Source organism: Eumetopias jubatus, unplaced genomic scaffold (genome assembly GCF_037043125.1).
Source record: "Eumetopias jubatus isolate StellerSeaLion01/CBP00866 unplaced genomic scaffold, mEumJub1_p1.0 scaffold_10, whole genome shotgun sequence".
NCBI classification, from domain to species: Eukaryota; Metazoa; Chordata; class Mammalia; order Carnivora; family Otariidae; genus Eumetopias; species Eumetopias jubatus.
The window spans coordinates 57211285-57224942 of record NW_028274816.1 but is presented as its reverse complement, the minus strand read 5'-3'; the positions used below and the strand labels follow the sequence as shown (position 1 = coordinate 57224942).

Sequence of the window (13658 nt, the reverse complement as noted above, 5' to 3'; positions counted from 1 at the left end):
CCGGGCCTGTGATTAGCACCCCCGACTCCTGTCTTTGCTCTGACACACAGCGCTGCTGCACTTTGTCCGTGAGGCCTCACCCGCCATCCTGTTTACACTTGAGCCCTACCCCAACCCCCACCCCGTTTTGTCTTCCCAACGTGCTGGGCACCTTCTGAGCCGCTCTCACGGTTTATGTGTCTCTTTGATTGTTTACTGCCTTCCTTCTCCGCTTGCAGGTAAGCTCCGTGAGACCAGGGATTATCTTATTTATTTATTTATTTATTTATTTGTTGGTTGGTTTGTTTCGGGGGGACATCTTTTTTTTTAAGATTTTATTTATTTATTTGACAGAAAGAGACACAGCGAGAGAGGAAACACAAGCAGAGGGAGTGGGAGAGGGAGAAGCAGGCTTCCCGCGGAGCAGGGAGCCCGATGCGGGGCTTGCTCCCAGAACCCTGGGATCATGACCTGAGCCGAAGGCAGACGCTTAACGACTGAGCCACCCAGGCGCCCCTCTTTTTTTTTTTTTAAGATTTTATTTATTTATTTGAGAAAGAGGGAATGAGAGAGAGCACATGAGAGGGGGGAGGGTCAGAGGGAGAAGCAGACTCCCTACCGAGCAGGGAGCCCGATGCGGGACTCAATCCCGGGACTCCAGGATCATGACCTGAGCTGAAGGCAGTTGCTTAACCAACTGAGCCACTTAGGCGCCCTAGGGGGCCATCTTGATTGCCAAAGTATCCAATACACGGAGTAGCCCTTCAGTCAATGTTTGTTGAAGAAGTCAAATTAATGCGGCGGAGCGCTGCCTGGCACAGTACTCCCCACTAAGTTATGTGCCTGGCTTTCTTCATTCCCTCCACACCCCTAAGGGGTGGGTGGTATTACCATCCCTGCCTTACAAATGTGAGATGGAGCACAGCCTGATGATGTCACACAGCCACGGAGGGCAGAGCTGGGATTTGAATCCAAGCAGTGTGGCCCCACATTTTGACACCCTAACCAGCCAGGGCCATGGGGTAGCACCTCTGGGCCCCTGCATTTGGTGCTCCCCAGGTGTGCTCCTTTCTGGGCAGGTGGTCCAGGAGACATGGGTTTGCCCTCGGGTAACTCGTGTAACCTCTGCCAGTCTGTCTCCACCTCCCTCCCCTTGGTCACGGGAGTATTTAACTTTTAGGGGATTATTATTATCATATTGTATTACATTATATACTCTATATTCATACATCTCACTGAGCTTTTTTTTTTTTAAGATTTATGTTATTTATTTGAGAGAGAGCGAGAGAACAGGGGGAAAGGCAGAGGGAGAGGGAGAGAGAATCCCAATCAGACTCCGTGCTGAGCTCGGAGCCCCACGCAGGGCTCAATCTCACCACCCAGAGATCACGACCCAAGCCAAAACCAAGAGGGGGACGCCCCACCAGTTGTGCCACCCAGGTGCCCCTGAACTATCTTATTATAAGCATATATATATTTTTTAATTTTTTAAAAAAGATTTTATTTATTTATTTGACTGAGAGACACAGCGAGAGAGGGAACACAAGCAGGGGGAGTGGGAGAGGGAGAAGCAGGCTTCCCGCCGAGCAGGGAGCCCGATGCGGGGCTGGATCCCAGGACCCTGGGATCATGACCTGAGCCGAAGGCAGATGCTTAACCGACTGAGCCACCCAGGCGCCCCTATAAGCAGATTTTAAACCAGAGTCTCTCCCCCATCCTGGGTGCTCACCCAAGAGCAACGAATGCTTATGTTCACACAAACATCTGTAGTCACATGTTTTTAGCGACACTGTTCATAATCGCCCAAAACTGGGACCAACCCAGACGTCCTCCAACAGGTGAGCAGGTCACCAGCAGTCCACCAACACCACAGGATATACTACTTGGCAATGACAAGAAACAGACTGCTGAGACCCACAACCACGTGGATGCATCTCGTGCACGGCGCAGAGTGCAAGAAGCCAGACTCAGGACAGCACATCTGTATAGTCCCATCCATAGGACGGCGGCCCCCACGGATGTCCACACCCCAAACCCCAGAGCCTGTGACTATGTTACACTGCAGGGAAAAGGGGATCTCGCAGCTGCGATTCTGGTCAGGATTTCGAGATGGGGAGATTATCGGATGGCCCTAAATTTAATCACAAGGGTCCTTCTTTTTTTTTTTTTTAAGATTTTATTTATTTATTTGACAGAGAGAGACAGTGAGAGAGGGAACACAAGCAGGGGGAGTGGGAGAGGGAGAAGCAGGCTTCTCCCTCCCCGCGGAGCAGGGAGCCCGATGCGGGGCTCGATCCCAGGACCCTGGGATCATGACCTGAGCCGAAGGCAGATGCCCAACGACTGAGCCACCCAGGTGCCCCACGAAGGTCCTTCTGAGAAGGAGCAGAGGAGCTGTGATCACAGAGGTCCAAGAGCAGAGAGTTTGGAAGAAGCGAGTGGGTGGCTGGCTTTGGAGATGGACAAAGGAGCCACCAGCCACAGAATGCAAACGGCTTCTAGGAGCTTCTAGAAGCTGGAAAGGCACAGAAGGACCCGATTCTCCCGAGCGCTTCTGGGAAGAACGCGGCCCTGCTGCCACTCAGATCTTAGCCCGTTAACACTGATTTCAGACTTCTGAGCTCCGCAAGTGTGGGGACATGGATTTGTATGGCTTGAGGCCACTCTCTGTGTATGTCATTTGTTGTAGCCACAACAGGGAACATGACATTTTCGAAACGGCAAAGCTGTGTGGACAGAGACTAGATCCGGGGGGGGTGGGGGGGGTGGGAGTGGGGGGGGCTGACCTCAAAGGGATGATGGGAACGGTTCTGATGGTGGTGATGGTTACACAAATTGTACATGTGCTAAAATTCATAGAACTATACACTCCCCTTTACACAGACACACAAATCAACTTTATGATTTTCTTTAAAAAGCCTCCTTCATATAAATGCTTAATGTCCATTAGCCATTATTATAACAAAACATCCAGTTGGCCAGTGTCCCTCTTGGCTACCCCGGGGATGTGGAGAGAAGCAATGCCTGCCTATGTTACAGGCGTGCCTTGGATTTCCTATGTGACCTGAGGCCACTCGCAAGCCCTCTCTGGTCTCATTTCAAGAATGAGCAGTGGCAGGGGGAACAGGAACTTTTCCAGGGACATTCCAGTCTGATGTCCAAAGAGAGCTCTCCACCCCTGAGAGCTTTAGGCCTTTTTGCCTGTGATGGGGCAAATTGATTCATTCAGCCCACAAATATTTACTGAGCACCTGCTCTACTCTGGGAGATACAAAAGCAAAGTGAAGTGACCAAAAAACCCTATTGCAGTTGGTGTTTGAATGGACAAAAACGAACCCAGAATGTTCTAATGTGTGTGTGCGCGTGTGTTTTTTAAAGATTTTATTTGTAAGTAACTCCTATACTCCACGTGGGGCTGGAATTCACAACCCCGAGATCAAGAGTTGCATGCTCCACCGACTGAGCCAGCTGGGCGCCCCTGAACCCCAAATGTTTTCAATGTGGTAGGTCAGATGGTGATGGGGGAAGACAGAGCAGGTGGGGGATAGGGAGCATCTGGGGAAGGTTGCAGGTTTAGATCACTGGACCGGGAAGGAGTAGCCGGGGGGACCGTGTGTGCAAAGGAGGTGACAGACCCCACGGCTGGGATTCTGGGGTCTGCGTGGGGCTGGAGCTGCTCCCCCTTCCTGGGAGCCACCCCACCCTCCAGGAATGGAATCCGGCTGCAGGATGTCTCTTAGCAGCCCAGCCAGCTGTCCTGCTCCTGCTGACTCATGGCAGGCGCCTGTGGTCAACCTGCCTTTCTCTGGGGAACACTGCCAAGACTCCCTGAGCCTGAGCCAGGTTCAGCGTGCCCCATTCCCAGAACATACTGTGCCGCGCCCGGGCCAGCCACCAGGCCTTTGTCTGGGTTGTTCTCCGTGGCAGGAGTACCTTTCCCTCACCTCCTGAAATTCCGCTTGGAGCCCATCTGGACAACCAGCCCCATCTCCTCTGGGCACCTCCATCCCAGTGGAATGACTCACGCCTTGGCCAGAGTACAGAGAAACAGGCTCTTTTCACTTGCCTGCTCTTGGCAGGAGAGCAATTAGACTAACCTCTTTGGGAGATCACTTGGCAACATTTTAATGATGCAGACCACCTCAGCTAAAGCAGGAGACACCCCCCCTGTGTATGTGCCTTGTTACTCATCTCCGCATCTGTTTGCTTCTTTTGCAGCCCTTTTTAATTAACACTTAGTAACTAATTTCTTTGTCTAGTGACTTTTTAAAATCAGTCTCCTGGCGCTAGGAGGGAGCAGAAATTCTCCTAACGTGTCCCACCTCCAAGAATCAATGTCTGACATTCGGACACTACTCCATCACATCTGCAAATGAACGTGACCCCCAGAAATTTATGAAATAGATCGGTGGCCTTGAGGGGGTGTCCAGTGAAATATAAACCAGGATGTTTATTGCAAGATCATTTATAAGCAAGACTTGAAACAACACAGGACTGGATAAATATAGCACGGCGCCACAAATATTGGAATCCAGCCATTCCAAAGGAGGTGTTTATTTGTTGAGAGGGATGGGGGTCACGTGTATATTTCTCAAAACCCAGCGCACTTCAGATTTGTGCCCTACACTGTGTGTCTACATCCTCTATTAAAAGAAAATCCCATCAGCAAATATGGGAATGTTTACGATGAAATGTTCTGACGTCTGCAGCTTACTTTGGAAACATATCACAAATAAAAATGGATGGACAGATAGAAGGAGGCTCAGATACATGTAAGACACATATAATAAAATTTTAGGGGTCGTCGGTATAGGGATGTTCGTGGATAATTCTTCCTAGGTTTTTTATATGATTGGACATTTTCACACTGAAAGATTGGAGGGATAAGCAGGTGGCATGTATTTGGCAAGATGTCCCAGGTATTACAAAAGGCTAAATAAGGTGTAAAGCAGTATCTTGATTCTGTGTTCAAAAGAAATAAGTAAGACGAGATACATGCATGAAGATTCATTTCTGGCAGGTAGGCATTAAAAGTGGTTACTCCAGGGGCGCCTGGGTGGCTCAGTCATTAAGCATCTGCCTTTGGCTCGGGTCGTGGTCCCAGGGTCCTGGGATCGAGCCCCGCATCGGGCTCCCTGCTCGGCGGGAAGCCTGCTTCTCCCTCTCCCACTCCCCCTGCTTGTGTTCCCTCTCTAGCTGTGTCTCTCTCTGTCAAATAAATAAATAAAATCTTAAAAAAAAAAAAAGTGGTTACTCCAAGGATGGGTCTGGGGTAGTCGTGAGATTAGAATTTTCCGTTTCATGACTTCCCTACGTCTTGAATTCTGAACCGTAAGCATCCTGGCAGTGACTGACCTCGGCGGGTGGGACCAGAGAGGTCTAGGGGGATGTGGGAGCCACAGATGGAAGAGCCCGGGGCCCCCAAACATGTGGCCACGTGACCCAAAACACTTGTGGCTGGGATGTGAGCCCTCCATGAATTCCTGCCACGTTAAGCACCGCAAGTGGGAGGATGTTTAAGTCCGCCAGGCTTCCTTAGCATGGCGCATGCCGGCGCATGCGTCTTTTTCTTTCTCTTTAGAAAATCCAATTAGGAAAATAACAAATTCTTGGAACCTACCTCTATATCTTTTGATCATCTGAGTTTATTAATAAGTTAATGGTCTCTCCCAACAATGCCATTGCCAGCCTCAGGGAATCCCAGTACTACCAGTTTGGTGAGTAACCTAACAGCTTATAGAAGCACATGCAGATATATTCACAGTGTGATTGCTCTGATTTCTCCCCGGCTTCCCCCCTCCTCCTCCCCTTCCCCCTTTTCCTCCCTTCCTTCTAAAAAAATATGGATTTCATACCTTACACCTTACTCTGCACCTTGCTTATTTTTTAGGTCGATCTGCAGCTGTCTCGTCCTGTTCAAAAATAGCTGCAAGATATCCCACTTCCATCCTTTTAAAATTATTTTCCTTTTGAAGAAATGTATTACTCTTAAGTGAATTTTGACAAACGCATATCCTCCTGCCATGCCAACTCCTAGCAAGATGCAGAAGAGCCCAGCGTCCCAGAAAGTTTCCTGGTGTCTCCTCCAAATCTGTCCCCGCCCCTGCCCGAGAGGTGACCTCTGTCCCGAATTTTCCTCAGAAACGGAGTTGTCTGGTCTTGGGTGTTCTAGCACTTTCATTTTATAGAATGTGCTCCGGTGCCTGGTTTCTTTCGCTCAGCATAACGTTCTTGACATTCATGGGTGTTTGTGTGTATATTAGAGTGTTTTTTTTTCCTTTCTGTGGCTGAGTCAAATTCCACTGTATGAATAAATCACAGGATGCGTATCCATTTCCCTGTTCTTGGCTGTTTCCAGATCAGGCTATTATGCCTAAAGCTGCTGCACCCATCCTGGTCTTTGGGTCTCATTTCCCTGGGCAAATAACCGGGGAATTGGAATTGCTCAGGCATAGGGTGGGGATCATATCATTTGCATTAACAGCAACTACGCATTTTAAGTTCTGATGGGGTAAAATTCCCTCCCCCGTTTCCTTTCCCCCCCTGGGCACTTCTTGCACATTTCAAATCCACCCAAACTTTTAAATAACTTTAAATTTTTTTTTTGAGATTTATCACTTTGTTATATCACTTCCCTAAGGCTAATAGTCATGGAGAAAAATCTAGCTAAAGAAATTTATCACTCTCTTCAAATTCTCAGAGTCCTTTGTAGTGCTGCCTGGGCTTTGTCCCTCAAAGACCAGCAGATTCACTGCGCCCCCATCGGCTCGCACGGCCCCCACCTCTCCGAGGCCCCCGCACCAGCATGGCCAGAGTTGTTCTGTTCCCACCACCAAGTTCTTCTTGTTCCCTACATACTCTATGCTCCACCACTCCTCAGGTATCTGTGTGTGCCCTGCCTTTAGCCTGAGGCTCTTTGTGACTTTTCTTTCTTTCCTTTCTCTCTAACGCTTCCCCCCCCCCCTTCCAACATGCATTTATTAAGCTCCTACTATGTACCTCTCCGGGCCCTTGGGTCACTCACAGCCTGGAGCCATGCCGGCCAACAGAACTTTCCGGAATGATGGAAACAGCCTGTTCTGCACTGCCTGGGATGGCAGCTGCAGGCCCCGTGTAGGCCACTGAGCCCTTGAAACGTGGCCATAGCAACAGGGGGCACTTTTAATTGTATTTACTTATTATTGATTTCAGCTGCCACCCTGACACTCAATTCCAATGATCAGAAAGCTTTTTAGGCAGGTTGGGAACAACTCAGGCCTGGGGAGGGACTTTCTCCAGCTGTGAGACCTAGAGGCAGGTCAAGTCTTCCTGATGGAAGACTGGTGTCATTGGAGCAAAAGGCCACTCGGTCCCAAAGGCTTCGTGCGCAGAGCATGTAAGATATTTCACTGATAATTTTTTCTATCGGTCCGTGTTGAAACGGTAGCGTTTCAGATATATCGGGTTAGACAAAATACAGAATTAAAATGATTTTGCCTGTGTCTTTTGCCGCTTTCTCTCTCTCTCTCTCTCTCTCTCTCTCTCTCTTTTTAATGTGGCCGCGAGGAAATGTTTACCTCGGGGACTCACGCTGTGCATCTATGGGACTGCGTCGGTCTGGAGGGTGGACAGACCACAGACTCACTGGTCCCCTCGTGGAGGTGATGTCTGCAGAGGGACAGCTCTCTCCTGCAGTCTGAGGTCTCCTGTCTGAGCCCTTTCTCTAGGGGGTTCAGAGCAAGTCCCTGGGAGCGCATCTCCGATGTACAAGTCCTCTCTGGGCCTCAGTGTGCCCATCTGGAAAACGGGAATCCCAACCTTGGCGGCCTCACAGGGCTATTTCGATCAAGGATCTTAATACACACAAAGCCCTCAAGGAGCCTGGCTCATGCTGAATGCTCAGGAAGGTTCTAATTATCACCATTCTTCACCCTGGCCGCACCCTTCCTGGCACCTGAGTTCCTGGCTCAGGAGGAGGGTCACAGGATTTGGAGAAGGAGGAAGAAAAAATCTGCACAAACCCTGACTCAGCAGAGAGCGCCGGGTCTGGCGTATCCCGGGGCATCACCCACTGCACCCATTTCACAGACGTGCAGCTCCAAGCGCCCCTGTCTGCCCCGCGGGTCCCCGCCGGTGAGCGACGTGGCCAGTTGCCTGCTTGCGAACTTTGTGACTGGCATTGTTGCCTACAGTGGCAAAGTCCTGGGGTGGGGGCCCTGGTCCCAACCTCTCTCTTGGGGCCTCTGATCCAGGCCTCCCCAGCAACACCAGCATCTTCCTCCTTGCCCTGACATTCGATGCCACCAGAGAGTCTGCCGGGGTGCCACTCTCCCTCCCACAGACTCCCCCCCGCCCCCCAGCAAACTGAGCTGCTCAGTCCTTTCCAAGCGGCTCCTGGATGTTCCCACTCTCCAGCCCCGAAAGAGCACTTGGGAATGGAGACACATCCTACCCTTTGCTCTCCAAGCCTGGGTCATCATCAGGGAGCGGGGTGGCTGTGAGCATCTCCCAAGGCACCTTATTTACTAGCGGCGGCCCAGAGTCCCCGCTCCTCCCTGCCTCCCCAAATTCCACCCAGGGGGCGAGGTCCAATGTCCTATTATTTGTTTATTGCTTAGAACCTTTTTATTAGCGGCCCCCTTCTGCTTGGGAAAAAGGCAGCTCTGTGACTGGCAGGGTGCTAGCCAATAAAATTTTTGAATGGCTCAGCCCTCCCCGAGGAAGGAGGGGGCCGGGATTTTAAAACCAGGGCTGGAGACCTCAGCCATAAACCAGCGGAGATCAGAAAGGGCTTTGCAGCAGGCTCTCCAAGATCAGAAGGAGGAGGGGAGGGGTGGCAACCGCAGGTCCAAATACCCGCTTGGCTTTGTGTGGCCTCAACTCTTTCCAGAAGGGGCTGGTGGTGGTGCAGCCCAGCGTGCCGACACTCTGGGAAACAAGCCAGAGCACTGACCACCCACCAAGCCTCCCATCCGGGCTGGGGCTGCCTCTCCTTGCTCATCCCCAGACTCCTTTCCTGCCCACCCATGCCAGCCAGGGTGCGAGAGTCAGGCAGCCTCGGTTCAGATCCTGGCGACATCCCACTTGGCAGCTGTGTGACCTCGGTCAACTCACTCAACCTCTCTGGGCCTCAGTTGTCTCAATCATAAACGGGATGACAGTAGCTGATCATTTGTGTGCCGGTTAATCTTAGACAGTTGCTGGGAAGCGGCACATAAGAAAGGACCAGAGGGATTCATGTCCCCCGGGCCTGTCTCCCCATTGGCTCTACCACCAGGATGCTGAACACAACAGTCCGGGTCCCACCTGACCTCTGCTCTTAACGTTTTCCTTTTCAAATTTTACTTTTGCCTTTAATATCCCCCTTTGGTACATTGGTACCTACACGGCAGCATGGAACACTACAGAACTTATAAAGCGTGATTGATCGCAAACCCCGCGAACGAGAACATTCTGAGCCCTGTGTCTCGCTGGTGTCTCTGGGCTCCTCCTCCCCACAACCACCATCCCCGTGAAATCCTCGTGGTGCAGAGTTTTGTCGCGCGTGCCTGTATTCCCAAAGTAATATATGAGCTTTTCTGGATTTCGGCGGGGGGGGGGGGGGGGGCGGTACGTAAAAAAACGGAATCAGGCGGCAGATGATGTCCTGCAAATTCTTTTGCCAGACATTAAGAGGCACGTGTGTCTGTACGTAATAATGGTCCCCATGGGAATTTTCCACTGCCCCGTTGGTCCCCTCGGATCCACAGCTTGCCCCTCCTCTCCCTGCCTGCCCTGCCCCTTGCTCACCTGCCTTGCAGCCCTGACTCATCCTGCAAGCTTGCCTAATCTCCATTCATTCCTTGACATCATTCTCAGAGACTCACTAGGGCCCCCGGAGGTGGCCCAGCTCTGGCCCCATCTGTGAACAGTGCACGGTGTGGTGTGTAGGATGAGTTTGAAGCGGGGAGTGGGGTCAGGGACCCACCTGTGGCAGCCAAGAATCTGACATGGTGTGAGAAGGCTGTTTGCTAGACAAGGGAGAGAGAGGTCATCCCAGGCAAAGGAATGTTTGGATGCAAAGCCCAAAGGTATGGGATCCAGGCCGGAGTGGGTGTGGAGGCAAGCAGGTGGGGCCCAGGCATTGAGGAAGGTGGGGACTGTGGGAACAGAGAGCAGCTCCCACAGAAGAAGCAAGGTGAGCGGCAGGACCTCAGCCCCACTCCCCTGTTTTAAACCAGAGCAGCTCCGTCTTGAACTCTATGATGTATTTTTGCTCCAGAAGAAAGTTCCTCTGGGACAAAGAAATCTGTGTCTTAAAAGGTTTTAGAAACCATCACTATGGGTGCTAGTGAGCCACAGAAGGAACATGGCCAGGGGTAGATCTGGAGGTTAGAAAAGACTTCTCTGGGGATCCCCACAGAAGAACTGAATATGCAAAGGCACTGGGGCACAGAACAGTGAGGTGTGGCCAAGGAATCTCAAGTACTGGGAGAGATGGGTTACACGGGCAGGAGGCCAGACCACCAGGGCCTGGAAGGCCTTGGGACTGGAGGGAGGGGAGCGACAGCTCTGGGAAGGACTGGAGGCAGGGAGGCTGGGGTGAGGCTCAGGGAAGGGTGGGACAGGAGGCGGGCAGGGGGAGGGCATGGGCTGGAGAGTCCTGGCACAGGACAGTGGGGCTGGACACTGACAAGCCTACAGGAGGGAGAGGAGGGGAGAGGCAATGCCTGGGGGTGACCTGGGGACCGATGAGGCCATCCTGGAGATGGCAACCGGGCAGGAGGGACGATTCTGGGGAGCCGCTGAGCCCCCACTGCAGCTGGGGATGGTGCGTGCCTGAGCCGCCTGGGAGGGGCCCAGACGGAATGGTAAGGGTCCTCGTGAGGGGCATCCTCCTGGGTCCGGGGCCTCCGGAAGCTCATGGAGAAGAAAGTTTGAGGTGCCCTTAGGACCCCTTAGGGCACCACAGACATTCAGGTCCAGAGGTGTCTTACAAGTGAGGGGTTATTTACCCCCACTTTTCAGATGGAGAAACTGAGGCTCAAGAGGACACCTGACTGGATCAAGTCACACACTGAGCAAGGGCTGGGGATTTGCTGGCCCCCTGGATGTGGGGGAGCGGACGGGAGGGAGGCTCCCAGCTGCCCTGGTGGGGGGGTGAGGTCCCCCCAGAGGTGGAAGCCCAGGAGGGAAGCCCCGTTGATCTCTGGAAGCAGAAATTGCAGAACCCGGGGGCCAGGAGAGCAGGAGACAATAATGCTGAGTGGAGGGTGCTGGGGCTTTCCTCGAGCAGGCCTGGGGCGGGCTGGGGAGCGCTCTCAGCCCTCTCGAGAGACCCAAGGCCTCTGGCAGGCTTGTCTGCATCACGCAGCCGTCAGGATTCAACTCTCTGTGCCCCGGCTGCGGGCTGAGGGAGGGGAAGGCAGGGGAGGGACCGACTACGGCCTGGGGTGGCTGGAGGGGCCCAGAGAGCAGTGGAGACACTGGCCTGGCAGAGTGGAAGATACTCAGGGTGGGAGGTCATCACCTAAGCAGCTGGCTGTGTGATCCTGGGCAGGGCGCCTGCCCTCTCTGAGCCTCCACTTGCTCATCTGGACGTGGAGCTACGGGGAGGGGGCATCGCCAAGGCTGTTGAGGCCAGGAGGGACCACAGACCCTGGGGTCAGACCGATCGGATTCAGCTCCACCCCGGGCTGCGTGACCACGGTCATGGCACTTTCGCTCTCAGCCTCAGTTTCCCCGTCCGGAAAGCGGGTACAAGAAAGGCGCCTGACTCATCCCCAGGAACAGAGAGGTCACGCTCAGGAGGTGGGGAGCGCCGTGCCCTAACCTTTCCTGTGAGGGCTGCCGAGTCCGGGGCCCATCCTCCTGCCCTCGGAGCCTCCCGGGGACACAGCCTCTGGCTCGGGGACCCAGCTGCATCCCCACCCTTGCCCACCTCTGCGCTCCCATCCCCCCCGAGCAGAGCAGGTACCACATTCCGAGCCCCCCATTAGGGAAAGCACCCCCATCCGAAGGGGCTCTGGGGTGTCCAGGAGGAAAAGGGGATAACAGGCCCTTACATTTCCTGAGCAGTTACTGTGAGCCCGACTCCCACTCCCATCCAGCCCTGTGTCAGGAAGACACCTTTGGAAGACAGAGACAGTGAGGCCCCACAATGGTCCGGGACACCTCAGGCATCCCAGCAGGTAACTCAGCACAACCCTGTGCCCCACTCCCTCCAGAAGCCAGCCGGGTCCTGGCCAGGTCTGAGGCAGCAGGAGGCCCGGGGCGGGGCGGGCCGGGGGGGGGGGGGGGGCGCCCAGTGCAGAGGCCCCTGGCTCTTTCCCAGGCCCCCTGCTCCGGGGTAGGGGGCCGGGGTCGGGGGGGGGCGGTCAGAGATCGCCTGGCTCTTGCCCAGGTCCGGGCCTCACCTGAGTTCCGAGATGTTTTCATGCGTGTCCCACAGCGCCGGGATCCGAGGCTCCGCGGGCCCGTCCATGGCGGGCCGGTGAGGGAAGGGAGGGGAGGACGCGCAGGGAGCCGGCGGCTCGGGGGCCAAGTATGTGCGGCGGTGGCGTCCGCCACCCGAGGAGCCCGCCCAAGGGGAGGGGCAGCGCCCAGCCGGTTCTCCCAGCTGCTGCCCACGCCTCCAGCCTCCAACGGCGGGGAGAGGCTGGTAGGGAGCCACCCTTCTCCGAGGGTGGGGAGGGGAGGAGAGCTGATGGACACGTCTCAGGAATCTCCCCCGTGGCCGGGGGCACAGTCTGGGAGGCCACTCCAATTCCAATTCCATACTGGAACCTTCTTGGCTAGTGGTTCCGGGCAAACCTGCCCGGAGTCTCAGTTTGCAAATGTGCCAAAAAGCTAATCTCATCTCAGAGGGTTCATTCATTCATCCATTCACTTATTCATTCAAGAAATATTTATTGAGTGCCTCGGGTCTACCAGGCGCCGCTCGAAGGGCTGGGACACTGTTAGAACCACCTGCTCTGCTCGGGGGGATGGGAGCGCAGAGGTGGGCAAGGGTGGGGATGCAGCTGGGTCCCCGAGCCAGAGGCTGTGTCCCCGGGAGGCTCCGAGGGCAGGAGGATGGGCCCCGGACTCGGCAGCCCTCACAGGAGAGGTTAGGGCACGGCGCTCCCCACCTCCTGAGCGTGACGTCTCTGTTCCTGGGGATGAGTCAGGCGCCTTTCTCGTACCCGCTTTCCGGACGGGGAAACTGAGGCTGAGAGCGAAAGTGCCATGACCGTGGTCACGCAGCCCGGGGCGGAGCTGAATCCGATCGGTCTGACCCCAGGGTCTGTGGTCCCTCCTGGCCTCAACAGCCTTGGCGATGCCCCCTCCCCGTAGCTCCACGTCCAGATGAGCAAGTGGAGGCTCAGAGAGGGCAGGCGCCCTGCCCAGGATCACACAGCCAGCTGCTTAGGTGATGACCTCCCACCCTGAGTATCTTCCACTCTGCCAGGCCAGTGTCTCCACTGCTCTCTGGGCCCCTCCAGCCACCCCAGGCTGTAGTCGGTCCCTCCCCTGCCTTCCCCTCCCTCAGCCCGCAGCCGGGGCACAGAGAGTTGAATCCTGACGGCTGCGTGATGCGGACAAGCCCGCCAGAGGCCCCGGGTCCCTCGGGCTGAGAGGGCCCCCCAGCCCGCCCCAGGCCTGCTTGAGGAAGGCACTAGCATCCCCCACTCAGCATTATTGTCTCCTGCTCTCCTGGCCCCCGGGTTCTGCAATTTCTG

General features: G+C 54.5%; 1 protein-coding gene across 1 annotated transcript in view; it reads right to left on the bottom strand.

Moving 5' to 3' along the window:
- Positions 1–12421, bottom strand: part of SULT2B1 (sulfotransferase family 2B member 1) — a 32775-nt gene extending 20354 nt beyond the window's left edge. The window contains exon 1 of the mRNA XM_028091374.2: positions 12354–12421. Coding sequence (XP_027947175.2) covers positions 12354–12421 — 68 coding nt within the window. The remainder of the gene's footprint in view (positions 1–12353) is intronic.
- Positions 12422–13658: the final 1237 nt, after the last annotated feature.